Raw genomic sequence first — 22,527 nt, 5'->3', positions numbered from 1 at the left:
AGCTGTTTGTTACAAAACTCACTGTTTGCCTTGGCTCTGTTTCAGGTCTGTAGTGGTTTAATTCTGGGCTGATGTTGTCATTTTCTGCTTTCAGGCGTTGGACTTGTCATTGCTTTACTTCTAGTAAAATGCTTTGTAGAATATCAGGGGAAACTCTTATGGGAGGAGGAGCACAATTAGAAAGAACAGTAATTTCCTTTATGCCTAGATTGTTGGTGCAGCATTTACAGCTAATAGCTCTTCAGGCATTCACCCATTGCGTTCAGCTGAGATTTGGAAGAACTTGATCCAGTGACTATGGTGGCCCTGGGAGTCTTTTAAATTTCATTAGCCTTTCTAAGAAACTTATTTCAACTACTGGCTTAAAATTGCAAGCAAGAAGTCTTGTAAGTGTTCTAAACTGTGTACAACAAGGCATATTTAAAGTAATGAGTATCTTTCCAGTTAGTGTAAGTTAGCTAATACTGGTGGAAATAAAGCACTAAACCAGCAGTAGTGAAAATGCAGTGAACTCTTTCTCTTCCAGGGCTACCCTATCAGTATCCTATACTGGAGTGCCCTGTGCAGCTCTCAAGGTGAAGACTCTTGCATGAGCAGTATCCATACAATGCCCGTGTGCCCTTTGCCCTTTCCTTTGTCTTGCCCTGCTCTTACGGGGTCAGGGCATGTGTGCCTTCATGCTCCTTAGTTCTCAACAACAAATGAATGATGTGAGACAAAGCTGCAGTGCATCTTTCAGATGAGCGTTTTGATTTTTTTTATAGGCAGTTTCTACCTGTTTGTTTTTATGGATGCTGGCAGTAACTCTTGTGAGATTTAGATAAAAGAGGAAGCTTTCTTGCCGTGCTAGCCTTTGCATCGTTGAACAGTTGAGATAATCCTAACCAAGGGCTAGAAACTAGTCTCAGAACCCCAGGGATAATTTACTTGGGTTTCTAGGGAGCTTCAGATTGGTAGCAAAACACTAGCTGCTTTAATCCATTCTACCACAATGACAAGTATAGATTGTTGGATCTCTTTAGGTGCGTTATAAATGGGAAGCACAGATCCTGGGGAGCACCTGATGCTTTACAATAGACTAATATCCATCGCCAATGTTTTGTTTTGCCTTCTGATCCAGTAACAGGTCTGAGAATCTTAATTTTGTGTTGGTGGCACCCCCTGAGGGCATCAGCTGAAGGGCAAACCCTCCCAGCAAAGAGGAGTGGTGGAGTAGCTGGAACTCCTCATCTTGTTGGTGTGCACAGTTTGCATTTTGTCCCTGGTCCCCACTGGAGTCCAGTGACTCCTGAGTGTTTGCATGCAGTCTGTGCTCTGTAGCCACCCTTGGGAGAAACACAGTGCCTGTGTGCTTGATGAATACTGCTAAAACAAAGTCCGCAGCCTAGAGTGAAGGAAATGCATGCATAGCATAGTGGAATGGTGCACGTGGGCAATGTATCTCAAAGTAGTCCTGTTACTGTAATAAGTGACTTCTATCAGCATGCCTAAAAAAGTAACAGCAGAGTACTGGTACAGCCAAGGCTGTGTGCCCTTACTTGATCACTGTTCTCTGTCAAACAGGCATTTCTAAATTTTGTGCAGCTGTAGCCAGTGGAATATCATAACCCATGCTGCGTTTTCTGACTATCTGATTGAATTGTAACAGTGGTAGATTGACAGGTTTTCAGTTTTGTTATCTCTAGATGTTTCTGGTTTTACTTTTCCTTTATTTAATGCATGTTTTTTCATTACTATTTTTCTGTCCTTTTTGAGTTTCTTTTAAAAAATGTTCCTTCTTTTTTTTTTTTTTTTTTGCTGCCTCTCTTCCTTTTTCTCCTACCCCTTTTATTTCTCACCTTAGACAAGGATCTCTAGCTAGAGATGAAAGAGTCAGGATCATTCCATTTAACTCCGAAGATGGAGAAGAAGAACAGGAGAGTAACTATGAAGAGCTAGGAAAACTGCTGATAGAGGAGTTCTTAGAAAAGAGTCATAAAAATAGAAGGTGGCAGGAAACAAACATCAAAAAGATGCAAACTCTGTCAAAAAGAGAAAATTTCAATCACTGTGAAAGATCAAGGTGCCACCAAAACGTGTGTCTGGAATCAGGGTCTGTAGATGTCCCTAGGTATCCTCAGGAATACGATACAATAGATAGGAGAAGGAAAAAGAAGCTGAGATACAACTTTGACGAGAGTGAACAAGTAAGCCTGCAAAGTAATGAAGGTCTGCAGTTTCCTGGGGAGAAAACTATCTATTTCAATGGTGTGGCAACTAGTTCTGAACCTAATGATGATTTCCCAATATACGATAGAACTGGAAAATACACCAGTAGCTCTGAAAGTAAGAAACGGTTGCCTGCTTATCCCATCTTGCGTCCGTACAAAAATGGCTTAATGGTTAAAAGTGGCAAGTTGCCTAACAAGCAGGGAGTGAACCGTGAGGGCTTACTTCACCTCAGCAACAGTGAAGACATGAAACTCACAGGGGTGATGGATAACACTTTTGTGCCAGTGGATGCTGTTGAGGAATTTGACAGCAGTGCTTCTGATGAGTTCCAGTACTCGCCTGTTTCAGACGATGAAATGGAGGAACTGGCTACACTTTCACAAACGTGGTGTGATTCTGACATCAGCCATTTGAGAAACCTCACTGTTAACTACCCTGCAAATTTGGGCTCCCAGTTAAAGGCTAAATGTGATAAAAAACTCAAGACTAAAGGGAGCAACAAGCATGGTCATCCTGTGCAGGACTTAATGCTGTCTCCTGTTGAAGAACCCAGCGAGGAGTACATAGACACGATGGATGAACTTCAGTGTCTGGTAGAATCAGTTTCAGAGTACTTGGCTGAAAAGGAGGAAGAAATCAGCAAATTCAGTACATTGCCAGAGACCAGAAAAAATGGTGAGAGCATGTCACTGAAGCAGGATAATACTGATAATTCAGTAGAAGTTAGGAAGTCTGAACCGACCAAACATCCTGCTGCAGAGGAAAGCACCAAGGGCAAATCTGAATCTCTCCCAGACTTGTCAGGTGTGAAGAATACAATGAATTCTCTGTTCAGCTCTTTCACTGAAAAGGTGGGGTCAAGCACAAAGCAGCTTACAGCTTCTGTTGAAAAGCTTGTTTCTTCCACTCCAGAGAAGACAGAAACCAGAAACTCATCAGAAAGTGGAATCGCAAGTGTATTTTCTAGTAAGTCCAAAAGCGAGAGTTCATCTTCTGGAGTGACAGCAGATAATAAAGCTGACACCAAGTTCTCCATTCACTCTTTGCTACCACCCCAAGTAAGTGGTGATAAAAAAGCCCAGAACATAAACTCCAACAATCCAGAAAACACTGAGACGGACAGTAAAGCTTCTGCGCCACACCATCTCCATCAGTCACAAGGAACTACTGCTGGCAGCCAGCAGAACCAACATTTAGTTATAAATTCTGTTCTAGGCTTGTTTAATCCTTTAAAGATCTTCTCTGAGAAGGAAGTGCCAAAACAAGAAGTCATGAAAGAGGAGCACACCAAGGAGGACAGCCATGCTGTGCAAGCTGATGGGGCAAACAGAAGTGAGAAACCATCTGGACAGACGGCAGCCAGGACCAGCAGCATTGTTCCAGGGACAGGGATGGGTGAGACTAGAAGTGAGGCAGAGGTAAACGCAAATAGCACTTCTGTGTCTTCAATCTTTGGCAGGCTTACAAACTCTGTCAGTTCCTTCAGCCTGAAAGCCAATTTGGATGGTCTCTTGGCTCCCAAGCAGCAGGAGGTGCCACAGAAGCAGTCAGATTTGCATCATGCTACAAGTCAGCCAGATGCCGCTGTGAAGGAGGGTGCACCGGCTGCCAGGAAGCAGCCTCCTGCAAATTCCTTAGGGGATCAGCATACTGCAGGTCATGGACAGGGAAACACCCAAAACAGAGGTAATGTGGAACTTAACCCACAGCCTCAAGATCAGGGTACAGCATCTGAAAGCTTTTTCAGTCCACTCAAAAAGTCTTTGAGTCAATTGTTGCTTCCTTCTGCTGAACAAGGGCAGAAAGAAAGTACATCCAGGCATATTAAAGGCCTTAAGTCTGAGGAGGATATAAGACAAAACAGTTCATCAAATGAAGAACACACGTTTCCTTTCACTGGAAAACTTCCTTTTTTCAGTGGGTTGGGTTTTTCAGAAAAGCAGGAACATACACATGAGAAAGGAGGCTTTTTTCCTTCATTATTTAAGTTTTCTTCTGCAGAAAATGTAGCACCTTCACAGGACCAAAGAACTCATCAGAGTTCTAGTGGCATTTCTTTGCTGGAAGACAAAAACAGTAATACAGAAAATACCATTTCGTTAAAATCTAGTTCGGTTCCAAATTTAGCAGACCATAAGGGGGAACTTGTACAAACAAAAAACGTGACTAAAGAAAACTCATCTAGTGCCCAAGTAAATAGAATAAAACACCAGGAGAGTGCCTGTGCTGTCTTTAAGGCTGCAGGAGAGCAGCAGAGTACTAAGAATACTCAGGAAGAACCCAGAAATGTAAAAGGAGGGTTGACAAGAGAAGGACTAAATGTACCAGACTTAAATGACAGCTTAGTTGAATCCACCTCTTCAGCCAGAGCTCCAGAAGCTGCAAGGGCAGATGATATGCAGAAGAAGCACACAACAGGTTTTCTTTCCGGGCTTCTCCACATTTCTTCCAATGAAAACACAGCCAATAATCAAGATTTGATGGCTAAAAGTGAGAGTAATGGCCAGAAAAGCACTTCTCCTGGATTATTATCTGGCTTATTTAAATTTGCTTCAAGTGAAAACTTGTCTGAGTGTAAGCAAGAGAAGGTGAAAACAAACTCTCTAGGCTTCATGAAGCTTTTTGATAGAGGTGAGGAATCTAGCTCAGAGACAAAACCCAGCAACTCGGAGGTGGCTTCTGACACTCAGAGCAGCACTGGAGAAAAGCAGGAAGCTTCCAGCTTCATAAAAAATCTCTTGCCTAAACCAAAGGAGAAACTGGATAATGTGAAAACGATGGCATCTTCCAAAACTACTGACAGTCTGTCCAGTGCAAGAACAGATAAAACAGCTGAGCTGCATGTTCCCCACTGCGGGCATCCTGAGTCCCCCGGTGCTATAAACCTTCAAGACAAGGTACAGGATTTATCTGGAAAACCTCTAAATAGTAGGCGTATCCCTTATCAGGATGCAGAATGCAGAGTTTTACCAACTCTTTTAAACAAAGGATCAAATGAATTTCTCAATTTGACTAATAAAAGCTCCAATCTCACGGAGCAGTACTTGGCTTATCAAGAAACAAGAAGCCATTCTAGCTTTGAATGGGAATATGAAGTGAGGGAGCTGGCTGACACTAATGAAATAGCAGTACCAGTTTACTATGTGTTAAACCAGAACTCTGTTCCACCCCCTCAGTTCTTGGACTGGCCTGAAAATGATACGGTAGTGAATCTCTGTAAAAAGGATGGAAATGCAAATGTGATGGATTGGCAGACTAATGCCAATTTTGATAGACAGAGTTTAGACTTAAGTGTGATGTCATATGAGTCATTTGACCAGTTAATGTTTCAAGATGTTTGTTCAGAAGATGATGCGTGGGCTGCTAATTCTCTCAATGAAAGTTATAGTAACTTTCCACCATTTGAAAGAGATGGCAGTTACTCATTAGAAGAGCTGCCCATGGATTTAAGCTACTCCTCTGGCTGTGATGGGACTATGTGGACTCTAATTGACCAAGAGACTCTAAGTATGGATGAGAGCTTTATGTACTCGTCTTATAGCCAGGAGTATCAGGAGTGGCTAATGATGCTTGAGCATGGTGTGTGGTGGCCGTCAGAAGATGGTGATTGTGGATACTACATGTACAGTGATAGCCAGTATGTGTATTCGCTGCTCACTGATCCCACTGGACAGTATGTCTACATGTGTGCTCCAGAAACTTATTCCTACCCGGACTGCTGGGATTATCATTTGCAGATGGATTCCATTCCAAGAGCTGTGCTAGAAGACAGCACAATTGCTGTTTGTGGTTTTAAAGTCCCTCTTGGCAGCGAAGATGAGCTCTTTTGGTTTTGTGAAGAAGAGTCTTTAGATAATTATACAACAAATAAACCCCTGGATTTGTCAGTAGCTTTGCAGAGGAGTGATCAGCTAATGAACATGAATTTGGAGACTTTTTCACAAATGTTTGAAGAGTCTATTTATTATCAGAGAGAGCAGCCGTTAGACTTCTCAGGTTATAAGCTTCAAAAACTCAAAGTAGATTTTAGACCTGAGAAGGAAACTGTGAATTATTCAGAGGAGTCTCCGCTAACCCTTGATCTCAGAACACATTCCAGAGCAGCTTTCAATAAATCGCTGAGTAAGGAAGTCCACACCAAGGAAGCGGATAAGGCTGTCCCCGTGACAACTACTGGCAGTGGGTCATCAGGATTCTTTAATTTCCATCTGTTTCAATCTGCTCCTAAAGCTGAGGAAACTGTGGCATCGACTGAGAGAGTAACAGAAGTAAAAAAGACTGAGGAAGATAAGAAAACACCAGTGAACAAAGTTAGCTCTTTATTTTCTGCTTTGGGTGGACTAATTGGAAAGCCTGCGCATCCTGACCCTGCATCAGAAGATTCTGCCTTGAAGAGAACAGACACACAATCAAAGTCATCTGAAAATAAAACCGATGTTTTATCACTTGCACCAAATAGAAAATTAGATGAGGCAGAAGCAGGGCAGAAGTTGCCTGTTACATCAGAATCGAGAAGAAATACTTCCTCAGAACTTAATTTGGAGGCTGCTAGAAATGAAAAGCCAGAATTAAATCAGAATGAAAACATCCCTGTTAAAAAAACAGGATTAAGAAAGTCTCCTTCTCAGCTGAGCCAGACTGCTCCAGACCACAGTCCCGTACGAGAAGAGAGACCTGTTAAAGCAACACCAGCTTCGAGGCATCCTGAAGGGCGTGCAAGTGTTAACAAACCGAGTCAGCCACAGCCAAATGAGAGCCACCCAGCCACTGAGCCTGAGGAGACGTTATTCAAAAGTGCTCTGAAGTTGTTCAGTCTGGGAGAAGACTCTCCTGCAAGCTCAGCTGCCAGCAAAACCCAAGCTTCTGGGTTTTTTGATTTCTTTAAAACGCAAGTAAGCAAAGGACCACAGCTGCCACCTGATTTGGAAAAAAGTCGAAGCAATAAGCCAGAAAAGGTGATACAGCCAGAAAAGGTGATACAGCCAGAAAAGGTGATACAGCCAGAAAAGGTGATACAGCCAGAACAGAAGGAAACCTCCAGCATCTCATCATTATTTGGATCCCTTGGAGATCTCTTCAAAGTGGAGGCTGTGTCTTCTCCACCAGTCTCGAGTACTGTGACTCTGGCCAAAACCAATAGCAGAACTGTGGCTGAGTTGAGACAACAAACTGGGAAGTCTGGGGGTCTTCAGAGTGCCAGTATGCCATGTCTGTCGTCCACCCCTAAGGCAGGGGTGAGAACAGAAGGCACAGACAGGCAGGTCTCTCCTGGTCCTGGGGTGCAAACAGAACCACAAAGAACAAAACCTGAGGAGGAGTCTCCTAAGAGTAAAAAAGTGCCTCCTGGAGATGCTTCACAGAAGCCAAAGGGTGTAGATCCCAGAATAAGCCATTTGGGTCAGTCAGCTGTGCAGCAAAGCAGCGTGCCCAGGGTTACACCAAAGCAACGTGGAGAAGATCGTCCAGGAGGCACAGCTAGTCAGGCAAAACCAAAGCCGGATCAGGCACCTCAAGAGTCAGGTTTCAGTTTGCCATTCAGCTTTTCTGATATCACTGCTTCAAAATCACAGACAGCACAGACAGCTAGCAGAAGCATATTCTCCTTCTTCACTGGATCAGACGAACCAAAGCCTTCAGCACCTGCTCCTGCTAGTGGGAAGCAGCAAGAAACAGAGGGGCTGTTTCGTCTGCCCTCCTTTTTCTCCAGCAGCCCAACTGCTGAGAAGAGCACACCTCAAAGAAGCACTAGCTTTAGCTTCTTTAACTTGACATCCTTTTTGGATGAAAAGCCACAAACTGCTCCAGGACAGGAGAATAATACAAAACCAGCTAAACCAGTGAACTCTAAGCCACATGTGAAACAAAATATCTCTGTTGACTCTGTTGTCAAAATTAGCAGTCCTGCCAGGCAACAAGATGCAGACGATAAAAAAGAAGTTGATATTATTGCAGCGGTGACTGGCAAACAAATGTCTAGTAATGCCATGATTCCAGAAGATAAATCAGAAATGCCGGCAGTGGAAAATGTAGAAAGTGTTGCTGAGGTGGCTGAAGAGGGTGACTTAAAGAAGCATCCACAGACTGATGATGCTGCAGGAACCGATTCGGCTGCTTCTCGTCCATGCCTTCAGACTCCAAGCGTGCAGGAGGGTTCTCAGGACCAGCAGACTATTTCCTTAGGGGCAGAAGAAGATGCTTCGGGTAGCACAGGGAAAGCGGACAGTGATGCGTTTCCTATTGATAAAGAAAAGCCTGATACTTCAGAAGAACAAGCTTCTGAAAAGAAAGATTATAGCATGGCCTTAGGTGAAAAAATGGATTCCCAGAGTTTAAATGATGTAAATAGTATGAGTGACATAAAAAATGAAGTGGTCTCTGAAGAAGTACATGTACAGCGTGAGTTGCCAGAACATAAATTACCTGAACAAGCTCTTGGTGACATGTTACAACAGGCACAAGAGCTACACTCTCCTTCTAAAATGCCAGAGATACCTAATTTGCAAAATAAACCTAGGGAATCTGAGAGTGATAAATCTGTACTAGATTCTTCAGTTGAAATGTTTTCAAGTTTCATGACAAAAATGAAACCACCTAAAACATTATCTGGTTTCTTTTCCCAACCTCAAGCTACTGCACCTCCTCCTGCACAGAAGAAAAGCTCCTCTTTCTTTGGTTTCTCATCCCTCCCAAGTGGCCCAGCACCAGCTTTCACAAATGATCTCTTTGGCATCTTCAAAGGTCCAAAAGAATCTCCAAAAGAGATGCCTCCAAAATCCACCCCTAAACCTCAAAGCAGTAGTGGGAAAGATGTCACTGGGTCTGTTTCAGCAAAAGACTCTAGGGAAACAGAAAATACAGCTGCAGTCAGAGAGTCCAAAAGAGATGTCATGAGCTCCCTGAAGGAGGATATATTACCTGTTTCAGCAGAAGAGGACTCCACAAGAGAGTCTCCTATGAAAACAGAAACTAAGGAAGATAGGAACTTGGAAACCTGCAAAGAGGAACCTTTGAGCGTCGCTCCAGAAACAGCAGTCTCCGGTGAAAATCAGGCCCTCAAGGTTCTGCAACCGGATAATGATGCTCAGCCCTCTGAGGCGGTAGATTCTAAGCCACGCCAGTCTGATTTCAGTAATGCAGTTGATACAGTGCAGGCTGAGGCCGCTGACCAGACTGATGTAAATCCATGCCAACTGGATATGGGATCTTCACGGGCAACAGAGGAACAGGCTGCTCCTACAGACAAGGCAGCTGTTGAAGTCATTCAGACTGGCTCTGCTGATGGGCTTGAACTGGAAGTGGAAGCCCCAGCTAATGGGGTAGACACAAACCTTTCCCAGCTGGATGAGGGTGCTACACCTGAATTGGAGCCTGCTGTGACCGAGGATCAGGCCAGTGCTGGTATTGATCACCAGGACATGATCAGTAGTAGTGCTACAGAACCCACAGCTCCAGCTGATGATCCCAGTGTTCACCTGCTCCAGCTGAATGAAGAGAAGACAAGTGAGGTAGAACAGAAACCTGCTGAACAGGAGAAACATTTAGCAATTGATGAGGTGCCTGCAGAAGGCATTGCTTCCAAATGTGACTTGAAGAAACAGGGTAAACCTAATAACTTTCCTCCAGATGCAAGCAGTAGTAAACCAGTCTTTGAAATGCCAAACATGCCCAGTTTGCCAAAATTCAGCTTTATGTCATCTGCTGATAGTGGAAAGCCATTTGGGTCATTCTTCTCTCAGCAGCCACTTTCTGTTAATAAAGGGGCAGATCAGGGTTTCATGTCCAGCTTTAAGAAACTTTCTTCAACTCTTTTTGAAGGAGGTAGTGAAGAAAAGGTGAGTAAGCCAGAGAGTGCCCAGGGAGCAGTGTTTGGGAAAAAGGTAGATTTCTCCTTTCCCTGGCAAAAAGACAACAGGGAGACCTCTGCCAAAAGGGAACCACATGTACCACCACAGGCGCTGTCAAAACCAGATGACAAGGTGTTGGGAACAGTCAGTTCAGATGAAAACTCAAAATCTGCAGTCTCAGATCAAATGACTGATGCAAATACAGAAATAAACTTGCCTTCAAAGCAGCCTGACACTGCAGACAATGAACCTTCTGAAGAACCATCTGGTGCAAGCGCTGTTGATGATACATCCAACAAAGAGCTAGGAGAGAAGTTTGATGAAGAGTCGGAAGATCAGCAGAACGTGATTTCAGGTGAACTGCAGAAAGAAGACCAGGCAGAAGAGCATATACCAGATGGGCCTGAGTTGAAAGAAGCTGAGCTTGACTCTGCTCCTAATGAAGCAGTGCTTCAACCTAGCACACAGGTTGCAGATCTGACTAGTGTGGAACAACCGAATGAGAAAAGGCTAGTTACAAATGAGGCATCATAAATGGTTTCAAATTTTTGACCATTTATGATGCAATACAGCAGCAGTAGATATTGGCCTTGATGTCTGATGTTTGTAGCTCAGTCCCATCCCGTATTTGTCGTCAAGTCTTTGTAGTATTACTGATAGCTGTCATAGAGGATGTGGCAAACTGCGGTGACTAGTTATGTACAAGCCCTTAGACCATTTTCTAACCTTCTCCCATGCTTTTTTCTGTAAGTCTAATTGGATTTCCCATGATCTTATCCCGTGTCCCACTGAATGAGATGCTCTTAGTGCTTGTTTCATGAGCCTTTCAGAAGTTTCATGATTTGTGTGTTAATTCTGCCGCGTACAATTAATTTTGCTTTATTGTTCAGTGATAATTATGTTTTCTTTGCTAAGAAAAAAAGCAACAGTAGGTAGAATGTATTGGGAGGAAGGAGCATTTTGTTTTCAAAGTGTAAGGTAAAGGCTTGTAATTTTAGTACTGCTAAAAGATACTGCTTATCTATTATAGAACTAATAAGGTTCATTTCATATTGTTAAAGATTTTAAAACATTTTCAGAGATATTAGTGAAGATATTCTAATGCTTTTTCTTCCTAAAATCGGTGCAAAGATTATTTCATGCAGTTAGGAAAGCCACCTAAAGTATCAGTATTTCATGATTCTGTATTCAGTCCTGTATATCTGTACAGTTACAATTGCCCTCCAAAATCAAAACAGAGCCTCGCTAAACTTGTAGCTCTGCATGATGTAAGTGAAATTTGTGCCTCTAAAACTTCTTATCTGGCTTCAAATTATCCGAAGTGTGCAAGTGAGAGAAACATTAGTGCTGCTTAATTCTTGTCCATAGTTTTCCCGACTGCATGAGAAATTTCCATCCAGTGTATTTTGTGCGAGGATTCTAGGAATTCAGTCCTGGAAGTGGTGCCTTGAGTCACAGAGATCACACCCCTGTGGTGTTTCTTTTTTATAGAAATTAAATTCTTGAAAAAGCTCTGTTGGTGCGAGACGTGGCCTTCGAACAACTGCTGTACTTTTGTAAAAGGTTTTCAGCTGATAGTCTTGACAACCTTAATCTTGACTACAATGTATTTTATTGTAAACATGTAAGATATATATAAAAATAAAGTTAACTTTAAGTTAACTGTACTACTTAACAATACTCTGCTTAAATGGTTATGGTAAGCACTTAGCTGCAGTGAAACTGCAGAAGACAGAAACACTTCCACTCTGAATTGCTGTTTCCATTCTTATTCCTGTCTGGTTATTAGAATATCTTCACTGGGCAGTTTCTAGCTGATGTAAGGTGAAGAAGTAATCAGTTGGTGCAAGAAAGACCATTGGCATATCTGATCTATATACTGGTAGGCTGTGTGTAAAGTACTTCTAGTGCCTACCACAGTTTTGAGGTTCAGAAGTCTAGATCTAGTTCAGGGACTATAGTAGTTAAATATGACTTCATAACTTGCCTTTTCAGTATGTTTAGTGTCCCACTCGGTTTGTTAGACATGCAGATTGCTTTGCATTTCTCCAAGCTACTGTTTTTTCTGATGGCCTTTCTTATTCTCTCATAGTCCTGCTGGCAGTAGTAGATATGGCTCCTCTTGTAACGTCAGCCAGGGAAGCTCTCACCTAAGTGAGCTGGACCATTCCCATGAAAGTGCCCATGGCTCCGAGCAAGAAGATGATCACCAGGAAAGAGGGTTGAATAATTCCTACCATGGTTTGAGCAGCTACCAGAAGGATGGTCAAGCATGGCTCAGAGAGCAAGAGGAGCCTTGCAGCAAAGGAGAGGAGGAGAAGATCTGTGAGGCAGAGGAGAAACATGCAGACCACTCTGCAGCTAAGTTACCTCTGGAACTTGAGAAGCCCAAGGATGTTGATGCAAGAGCCCAAGTGAGGTAGGTGAAGCTGTTAACTTTCTTTTCAACTAATTCAAAGAGGATTCTTCTCTTTGCTGCTTCCTGGGGCAAATTATGCACATTGTTCTTGCATCCTTCCGTAACAACCAACTCGATGTTGCTGATCTGTGAAACATCTTTATGTGCAGGGCCAGTTATTTATGAGACATTGCCTAAGCTTAAACTATGTTTGCTGTGTATGTGAAGAGGAGCACCTGCTGGTGCCTTGAAGCTCATTTGCTGTATTTTCTGTTTCTGGCTTGATGACTGTAGTCTGGCCCAAAGATAGCTGCTTCCATTTCTTGTTGTGAGCAACCAAGAACTACATGTAGTCATGGTTAGAGCTGCACTAGTTCCTTTCTTGTGTAGTAGGCTACCACAATTAGAGTTAGTGTTTATGTAGTTGTAGGCTGTAGAATTACAGTATGGATAGACATGCCGCTCTGACTCACTGTGGCAGGCTTTCTTGTCCTTGCACTTGGGCTTTCCAAGCTGTCAGCAGAATTGAAAACAGTCTTCAAAAGTATTTCAGCTAAGCTTGGGGGAGTAATGCCCTGGGCTTTGTACAGATTTTACAGGAATTTCAAATTTCACTACTTAACTTTGGCGGTGACTTTTTTTCCTTGAAGTAATCAAGTCATTGCAGCCCCTAGTGTGGTTATGGTTATACTTCCATAAGTACGAGGGATTTTTTTCATCTGGTTCAGTTAGATCCACGGGAAGATGTCTGCCTGTCTGTACCCTTTGGAGGGTACAGCTGGTGTCGCTGTGCTTACAGAAGAGAATTAACCACAGCAGTTCCTGTGTAGGCAACCCTTACACTAAAGATGAAAAAAGGAAAGCAAGACTAGAAAAAGCATTGAACTGATTTTAAACTCTGGCTCGCTTTCTTCTTCTTACAGAGCAGCCGTAGTCTTGTCCCGGAATGGCTGGCCTGTATTTGTTCACAGGGAGGGTTGTTCACACAGTCCATTTCAGGCTGCTTTAGGCATGTGACTGGGATGCTCCTGCATCACTGGCTCCCTTTCTGTCCACTTCCTGGCAATACTTCCCTGTCTGCATGGAGCACGCATGGAAGTGAGCTCTGAAATTGCTCCTTAGGGTTGCACCTGAGCTAGACGGGTAGTACGAAGGCATGTTGCTCTCAGCTACATTTTTTTTTATTTTGTTTATTTTTTATTTTATTATTTATTTTATTTATTTTTTATATTGTCAGCAGTGTGGGGTGCTTTGCCAGCAGGGAAAGCTGTTTTGGTGATTTACAGCTCAGCAACATACAAAAGAAGGAATGCAACCAAAGGCCCAATGTATAGTGAGGCTAGGGAGTGTAAAATGTGAGATGGGGCACTGAGACGGAGCATTGCTGCCAGATATATGTGCCCTCCTGCAAAGCTGTATGGAAGTGCGGTGTGAGGAGGGTGCAGTCGGTAGGGAAGAACACAGCTGTGCCCTGTTGCCAGTGTTTCCACTGAAAAGGGGCTGTAAATTTGTACCGGTAGGAGGGAGCAGGAAGAGTCAGAGTTTAGAAGGGACCTGCAACAGGCATGGGGATGGAAAAATGTTCTATCTGCCTCTCTGCGTGTGCAGTTATGATACCAATGTGTTTAACTGACTTGATCGGGTGTTTCAGACTGCTTTCCTGATGGTGTGACCAACATTGCCTTACTCCTGGGTCTGGATTGTGTCCTAGTTTGTATCTTTCAGCGCATCTATCTCCAAGACAGTTCCTGTGTATAACGAACCCTCTGCTTTAGCCTCTCAATTCCCACAGCAGGGCTATATTGACCGGAGCCCTTTGGTTACTTCTGAAGCTGTGATTGCACTGTGTAATGTTGAATCTTTAATGCTACAGATGAGTGTTTTTCATATAGTGGTTTTCTGTTTCTTGCCTTTAAGCTACCATGGTGACAATGAGCCACCACCATTTCCTCCAGCAAGAGTCCATTGGATTAGAGCCATTAGCAAAGTTCGACTGCAGCTTCAAGAGGTAGGATGGAGTATTGCTTCACTCCTTTTCTGTGTTACCTGGGTTTTAGATCTGTGGCTGAAGGTTTCATTTCTTCTTCCTTGTAAGACACCTCTTAGAGTTTTGATGTTTTACAGACAAAAGTTTAATTAAGTGTATTGTATAGGACTGCAGCATGTCTTGATGGTCTTAGAGCTATCTAATTCAACCAAACATTTTGAACATTGTTGTGTGGAACTAGAGATGAATATCAGGTAAGATGCAAAAGCAGAGAAATTAGCTCAGAATTTTTCAATAGTAATAATAATGTCTGGCATGTAATGATTTGTGTTAAACTGTTCAAAATGAAGACTTTTTCTCAAGGCAACTTGAGGATAGCTTGTTAGCTTAGTAGGAGTTATCTGTATTATTTGTCGTGTGAAAATGTTCCTTGGGAAACTTTACATCAAATATTTTTACATATACTAATTGAAAGTGGGTGTATAAGTAGTCTTGGTATTTCCATCTCATGAAAGTAAGATTTAAAAATAAATAATCTTGATTTGGGAAGTCAAAAGGAAAAGGTTATGACATTTTCTTCAACAGTGTAAACACTCTTGTTTTAGAAAACAGCGATTAAGACCCGAAAAGTTTTTTTTTTTTTAAAAAAAGTCTTATGCTTTCATCCATCTGTATGCCCACAGAAAGATAACATATGGTGTTCATATTCTATAGATGATAAACTATTGCCTACTACACAAAGTGCAGTGTTAATGTATTTCATTTGGAAACACTACTTTCTTCTAGAGCTCTCTCATTTCGTTTTTGTAAGAAGTTATTCTACAGTATCTATCAGTAGCAGGACTTTCCTTTCTGTTCTGGATTTGTGGCAGATTTTTAGGAGAACAACTATTATTCTTTTTTTGTGTCTGGGGAGGCATCTGAAATGCCATAGCAGAGATAGTTTTTCCTTTAGTTTATCTGGATTATAAATTCTTTCCAACCTAACAATTAATGTGTGATTACTTCACTTCTGAGAGGAAGGCATTTGGGTCAGAACTGTCAGCATGACATAGAAATTGAAATTTAAGAACATCTTTCGTATATAAGAAGAAAAGGAACTGCTGTGATTTTGTAGAGCATGCAAGCAAAACAGTTTTTTTCTGTGCCTTATGGAAAACAAGTGCACAAACATACTAGAAGAGACAAGAAGTTCAGTAATGCCTATCCCTGGATCTCTCTCTTATTTTTCTGACAGAGTACGAGGTCCATGAAGTGGTTCAGCATCAATCTTTGTGCTTCTACTGAGCTGGAAGGAAGACATGCTTTGAGATGACTGTTACAGAAACACTAGTGTAGTTGTGATAGCAATATGTCATGATTTGCTTTGCCTTGATGACTTTCACAGTTATTCATCGAAAATTCCCTTAAAACCGAAAACATCAGATGGAGTTTTCCAGCAGCCAGCTCCAGGGCTCAACTGTCTTTACTGCCCAAAAGCTTTTCCTGACCTCTGCTCTAGATCTCACTTGTGCTGTATAAATCTATTTCTTATGATTAGGACAAGTAGTAAAGAAGCAGAATGGATTCCCTTCCTCTCTGGAATAGTGAAGGGCTGCTGCAAAGAGAGCACGAAGCCCTACTCACTTTTCTCGTGTTTACTAAATGACGCTTTGTCTTTCAGCCTTTTCTTGTCAGGATTTTTTTTTTTTTGCACTCTTTAATCAGCCTGTCTTTTGGGGTTTTTGGTTGGGGTTTTTTTTCCCCTCTCCTTTCTTTGTATTTGCTGAAGTGCAGTGTCCAAAGCTGAATGTAGAAACCTCGCTGAGAGCCTGCTCACATGCTCTGCAGAGCAATGAAGACTGTTTCCGGACTGTGATCCTGATACCCCAAGATATCTGGTATCCTGCTGTGATGGTGCTTTTGTATCACAAACTAACACTGATGCGTAGTTAGCTTCTTGTCCTTTCTAGACCTGAGGTTTTTCTGAAGAAGGGCTTTGTCAGCTTTCTACCTAGCCTGTACTTACATTGAATTACAGCTGAATTGCACTTGTTCTTACAGAATTGTTTTTTTCACTCCTTAAGCACATTGTGTCTTCCTAATCTGTCATGCTTATAAATCCTTCAAGTTGTATGTGACAACGTTGTGTAGTGCCCAGGCTGGCAGGCTGTGCGCTACCAGAGGTGCCTGAGGGACCCTACTTGATACATTCCTGGAGTTTCTCTGTCCTGAGTATAATTTTTTCCAGTGTGCTTGCATCTATTTTAGCAGTTTTATTCAGACCTCAGGATATGAAACTTGTACTGTTATTCTCCTACCGCTAAAACTAGTTTACCTTGTCACAGAAGGAAGTTAAAGGCAACAGTTGTACTTTTGATGAAACCATGCTTGCTGTTATTTCTCTCCTTTTTATGTTCTAGAAAATTTGAATTAATTTGTTTGTCCAGTCTTATTTCCTGGGGAGGGGTGGGCAGTCAAGTTAGCATGTTCATAATTATCCAAGTCTTCCTCTTCCTATTTTGTAAGCAAAGCGAATGCTTGCTTTGCCCTTTTCAAGTGCTCAAGTCCACTGCCTGTTTTTCAAGTTCTTAGCACTTCGTGATTGTCAGCCTTGGAACCCAGTACCCAAGGCTGAAGACTTACCAGGGCCAGCTGACTTAGAAATAACTACCTTCTCTGTTTACTTTCAAATCTGTTGTCCTTTACTGCGGACTGTTTTTTATAACTCGCTAAACTTTTTTTCCTTTTCTTAAAACCCGATACTCTGTCAGCTGCCTGACTGCAGTTGGTCACTGTCAGTGAAGAGGTGAAGCAATTAAGGCATCAAATGTTCCAGTCCTCTTGATGCCATCTGATGATAGCTTTGTCTTGCTGCAAGTAGCAGCCATAGGGGTTTTTTGTCATATTGTGAGTTCACTGCTAGGTGTTTAATTTAGTGCTTTGGCTTTTTGATTTCTTTCCTGTACAGTCATGCTTGTCCTTAAAACTTCCACATGAAGAGTATTCAAGCCCTCTGAAGAGGGGTACAGGTCTTTCATTGTATGTCCTTTCCTTCCTCACTGCAATAGCTTGTGATTTTTCTCTGTTAATGCTGTTTCAATGGCTGTTAACAGCTTCCTGAACTGTCTGGTCCTTTAAGCCTGCTTCTCATGAGCTCTAGTTACTGATTTTTTTATTAGTCTGTGTTCTTGAATTACATAGTGTTTTTCTAGCTTGTCTTAATTCCTTTTCTTCTGAGGTATCCGAAAGACTGTTAGTTTTCTGAGATGCAACTGCACCCTCATTTCTTCTGTACTTTTGCTCAAATCTAGAAGAGCATCTCTTCTGTCCGCTCTCTGTACCTCCTGCATCATCAGCTCATTCCTAGATGTTGTTTGAGAGTCAGTGGTACGAGTACAGAGTATCCAGTTGGGTATCAGGATTTTAAAGGTCCCTGTGGTGATAGTCTTAACCAGGTGGTTCTGTTGGTAGTTAGGAAAGGTCATGTCTCATTTCTGTGATCAGACTATTAACATCTTCCCATCTTCCATTGTTGCCTAGAAGCTCTCAAGAGGACTATCTTTCTCTCTTGTTCCAGTGCTTGGACCTGCTGCTTGTGTCCTTAATGTTCAAAGCAATGCCTCCAGCTCTTTTCCAAGTTTCCATTCCTCAACATGCAATATAATTTCATTAATACACATGGAGCTTCAGCTCATGGATCCGAACTGCTGGATTCCTCTCACATAGGCTGCTGAAATGGTTCTTATGATTCTTAATTGTTAATGATCTGGCTGAAATTTAAATGATAGAAAAGAAAAAAGACACCCAAGAAATTCCCATATGTGATATGATTATATATCCCCTGAGCAATTCAGCCTCCTACCTGGAAAGAGATTAATATTCATATCAGTAATGTACCTGCATCCTACAGCACCAGGAGTCAAAGAAATGTAGACTCAAATAAATGTATTTTAATAAAGACTGGACAGTTATAAAATGTCATAGAAATTTGTAACTGTGCATGTTAAAGAAGCTTAAGCATGGCTTGCGTGGTTTTTCCTTCATTTCTGCTGTTTTATTTGTTCTCTTTCTGTGTTTGTGAGGAGGAAACTTAATCATGGCAGAATCAACCCTGGGGGTTTTGACCCTTAGAGGAATGATTCAATAATTCTCACCTTCACACTTAGAACTTTGTCTACAAAGAGGGATTAATTGATAGCTTGTCTGCTGCAGTCCTTCAGTGGCACCTTGCAGCCCTCTTTAACTGAAATAGCCTTCAGCTAGGGACACAGCTGACTTTTAAAATCACACAGATGTGTACCTGAGATTTTGTAACATAGAAGAGCAAAAATTCAGTCAAGTCATCATATTGCATCTTTTACCAATTCTTTCAAGTATATTTAAGTATTACAAGAGGGAGTAGGGTCAATTTATATTGAATTCATTTACAGGGGAAAAAGGTCTTAGGCATAATTTTCCTTGTTTATATCAGGAGATTAAATACCTCAATTTACTTGTTTTCATTGCAAAAACAAAATCATTGGAGCAATGTTGCCTCTTTGGTTTTTCTTCTTCTAGATATTGAGTTATTTTGATTTTAATGTTTGTCGGTCCCTGTTAAATGTCAGTAGTCATGTTCTTTTTGACTGCTACATGACTAGATCACATACTGAGATGGCGGGTGTAGTTCATTACCTTATTTTTCTGGAATATGGTAAGCACCTGCAGTGGGGGTACTAAACGACTGTTCTCTAGTCTTACAGATACCCAGCCCTATCCTCAGTCTTATTTTTCCATGTCCTGTAGCAGTCGGCACTTCTGATCAAGCATCTGCAAACAGAACCATCAGGGTCTCACATTTAAAAGCCCTGGCCCAGGGAGGGTGTAGCGTTGGTGATTTTGGAGTGTGAAGCCCTGTTTTTATTTTAAGAAAAATACTGGTGCAAACCACCACAGTTCTCTTCTTATGTAGCTGTGGGGTGCCCTGAAGAGCCCTTTCCAGTTTTCCATTGTTATAGAGGAGACCAGCAAGGCACTAGCTGGTGCATTTTCAGTTGCTAGTTGATGTGGATCCAGGCCCTCTGATCAGTAAAACCGTGTCCTATGCTCCAGCCCAGATGGCTAGCGGAGGAGATGCCTGCTTTGAGCCCATCACCAAAAGGTGAGAAACTGTCCCCTTCTGCCTCTCATGAGCAGTGCAGTCCATGCAATAGTTTCAACATTTTATTTCCCTTAAAAAGACACCTAGGCAACAAAGCTTTTCAGTCCCGTGAAGATGAGTAAGCTGTGCATTTTCATAGCCTCCCACACAGTGGCAAAGAAGCAAACTGAAGCACTGTGACTCTAAGAGTTGCTAGAAACTTCTCTTCATACAGAAAAACTACATAACCAGTTAAACATCTTCTCTACCTGTTGTATTTAACCTCCACCAAAATACCAGCATTGCTGATTAAATGTCCCAGGGATCTGTGTTGGTGGGAATCTGTAGGACACCCTGGTGCTCATGAAATCGCTGTTCCTACACCCGAGGTGTTCCTGCAACGTCACGTATGTGTAGGTAAAGTGTGATCGGAGGGTTCCTGCCAGCTGCAGTGCAGACTGTCTGTTGCGAGGTGGCTTTGCTCACCGTGGCAGCAAAATGATTTCTTCATACCTTATATATAAAAGGCGTGTGGCTTTCAGATCTCTTACAGATTGCACAACAATAATTACTTACAAAACATTTAAATACAAAAGCAGTGGAGGTGTTCTGCTATCTCCTCATGCCATAATCTTACTTCCCTGTGTTGCATCTGCGTTGGCAGGCTGTCAAGCCTTGTGGGACTGCTCAAAGCCCTTCACGGCTTTCCTGAGGCAGATTTTAGTGCAGGGTAGTTCCCCAGTGCTTGAACAACCTGTGTTTGTGGTCTCTTCTGGTTGCCTCTCTGAGAGGAAAGGTTCAGCTGCCATGCGGTAATCAGAGGAGGAAAAGGTCCCTTCATCTCTGAGTGTCTTAAATATGATACCTGCATATTCACATCTGTTTGGAATAAAATGCATGTTTATTTAGCCTGACTGAGATTCTCCAAGACCTACTATCATTGTTTAACCTGCTTTACAATGAATGTTAACGGTTACGTTACAGCAAAGAGATAATTATTTCTTGTATACACAAGAAAATAGTGCCTTCATTCACTGCTGTTGTGATTTTTGAGTAGCTTTTTGATAACCTTATCTCCAGTGGGAAAAATCAGCAGGCTTGCCCTTTTCAAAGTAGTTATGCTAAAATTAAGATAAATGCTCTCTTGTGGAGCAACATGATGGTCAGAGATGCTTTTCATAATGACCAGAGCAGTTAGCAGCCTGTTCAGTTGCTAACAGGATTTTCTGCAAGTATACTGACACTCAACTTCAATTCACCTCTGCTAAAAACCAGTTTTGGTGTTGGTGGTCTGTATTCCCCAGTACAAGGGACATCAGTCCCCTTCAGTGACAACAGAGTTCCTCCATGCCTTCCCGTTGCTCGTTAGAAACAACCCAAACAAACTTGGGGAATTTTCTTAGTCATAACAGGATTTGCAGAGTGAGTAGCTAACTTTCCTATAATTATATTATATTTGCTGCAATTATATAATATTATATTATAGTCACTGCAAGCCTCCTGCAGGCTTACAAGATCAGGTGGAGCTTCCACAGGAAAGCAAAGAATCCTGACGTTGTTTCTTTCCTGATCTACCATAGTATTCAGGGCTATAGCTTTGCTTCTCCAGTTTTGTGTTGTAGATTCTGCACATCTATAATTCAAAATTCTTATGAAAGTTTTGAATGGGAATCCAAGTGTAATTTTCTTTTGAGGTTTATTTCATTGTTTTTTCTTAAAAATAAACTGAAGGTGTTTGTGCGACATCTGGGATGTAGTTTACAATCATGTGATGCTTCACTATCAGGTGCATCTCTTACTTTGTGCCAGCACTGCACGTTAAGTTCAAGTAATCCAGCCTGGCTGAACTTCTTTGGCTTGTAAGGTTATAATGGCAGTACTGGGATGCATATGAATAGCCTGCCATTATATCTCTCCTTTTTTTTTTTTTTCTATAATTTGAAACACTTGATGTGTAAGTGTTTGACTTCTAGGTGAAGCTGGATGAAAAGTGGCTGCTGCTTTTGCAAAGTGTGGAGTTTTTTGTGGTGAGCGGGGGGTTAGACTTTCTGGTTTTAACTTTTTGATGTTGACTGGGATATGACAGATGGGAGACTGCTCTGTGGAAGAGCCAGCACTTTAAGCTGGAATATATCTGGAATAAAGGGTGAATAGAACTCTAGTTCCTGATCTAAACTGGGTAATACTGAGATTTTAACCTAGGTTTCCCACGATTTTGAAAAGTGTGTTGACTGCTGAGCAGGAACACTCTTTTAGGGAATGACTTCCCTGTGCTCCCTCCCCCTGTTTGGACATCTTAGACCAGAGAAATATTCCCATTCAAATTTATTGTGGTCCTATAAAATAGATACTGATTCTGACAAGTTGGTGTTCTCTGAAGGAAGAGGTGTCTTAGTCACCTTCCTTCCTCTCCACGGAAGGAGTACCTCTGCTGACCAGAGAGCGTGGTGTGGGTGGCAGCAGCGGGCTGATGGTGTGCATGGATGACCTATGTCTTGCAGAACTCCTCCGTTCCCAATTAGACTGCATGCCCAGAATTGCTGCCTTTTTGTCTTTGACATCGTTTCTCTTAGGCAATACAGTCACAGCAGTTCCTGTGTTTGTTACCTCCAGAAGTGATGTGTGTGTTGCAGGCTGAAGGAACTGTCCATGTGTTCAGGTGTGCAGAGCACCTCTGAACCAGGATGAACTACTACAGTAAGCTCTTTTTCCCTGTCTGATGCTGCCCAGCCTCCTTTCACATTTGTACCAAGACTCTTCCAAATGCTTTGTCGAGCAAGTGCTTGTCTTTTCCTCGGACTTGCTGCAGCAGTTGTCAGCAGCTTTCAGGAAAAAATGGAACACGGATCTGTTTGGAGAGTGGACCAAGTCCTCTAAATAGTATATACTGAAATAGAATAACACTAAAAATGTTAGAGGTGAGGCAACCATTGCCACCTTATGCAGAACTCCCCTCTTTGCACCTTGCATTGGGGATGTAGTGGCA

The 22,527-nt window shown here is 42.1% G+C and overlaps 1 protein-coding gene across 16 annotated transcripts in view; it reads left to right on the top strand.

Moving 5' to 3' along the window:
* UNC13B (unc-13 homolog B) overlaps positions 1-22,527 on the top strand; it is a 214,756-nt gene that overhangs the window by 69,099 nt on the left and 123,130 nt on the right. For 14 of the 16 annotated variants that reach the window (XM_040579848.1, XM_040579847.1, XM_040579852.1 and 11 more), the window contains 3 exons: positions 1,844-10,564; positions 12,148-12,474; positions 14,371-14,461. In XM_040579848.1, the coding sequence (XP_040435782.1) occupies positions 1,844-10,564; positions 12,148-12,474; positions 14,371-14,461 (9,139 nt within the window). The remainder of the gene's footprint in view (positions 1-1,843; positions 10,565-12,147; positions 12,475-14,370; positions 14,462-22,527) is intronic. The other 2 variants (XM_040579858.1, XM_040579861.1) reach the window with 1 other exon arrangement.

Source organism: Falco naumanni, chromosome Z (genome assembly GCF_017639655.2).
Source record: "Falco naumanni isolate bFalNau1 chromosome Z, bFalNau1.pat, whole genome shotgun sequence".
Classification (NCBI taxonomy): Eukaryota; Metazoa; Chordata; class Aves; order Falconiformes; family Falconidae; genus Falco; species Falco naumanni.
This window is presented reverse-complemented; position numbering and strand designations above follow the sequence as displayed.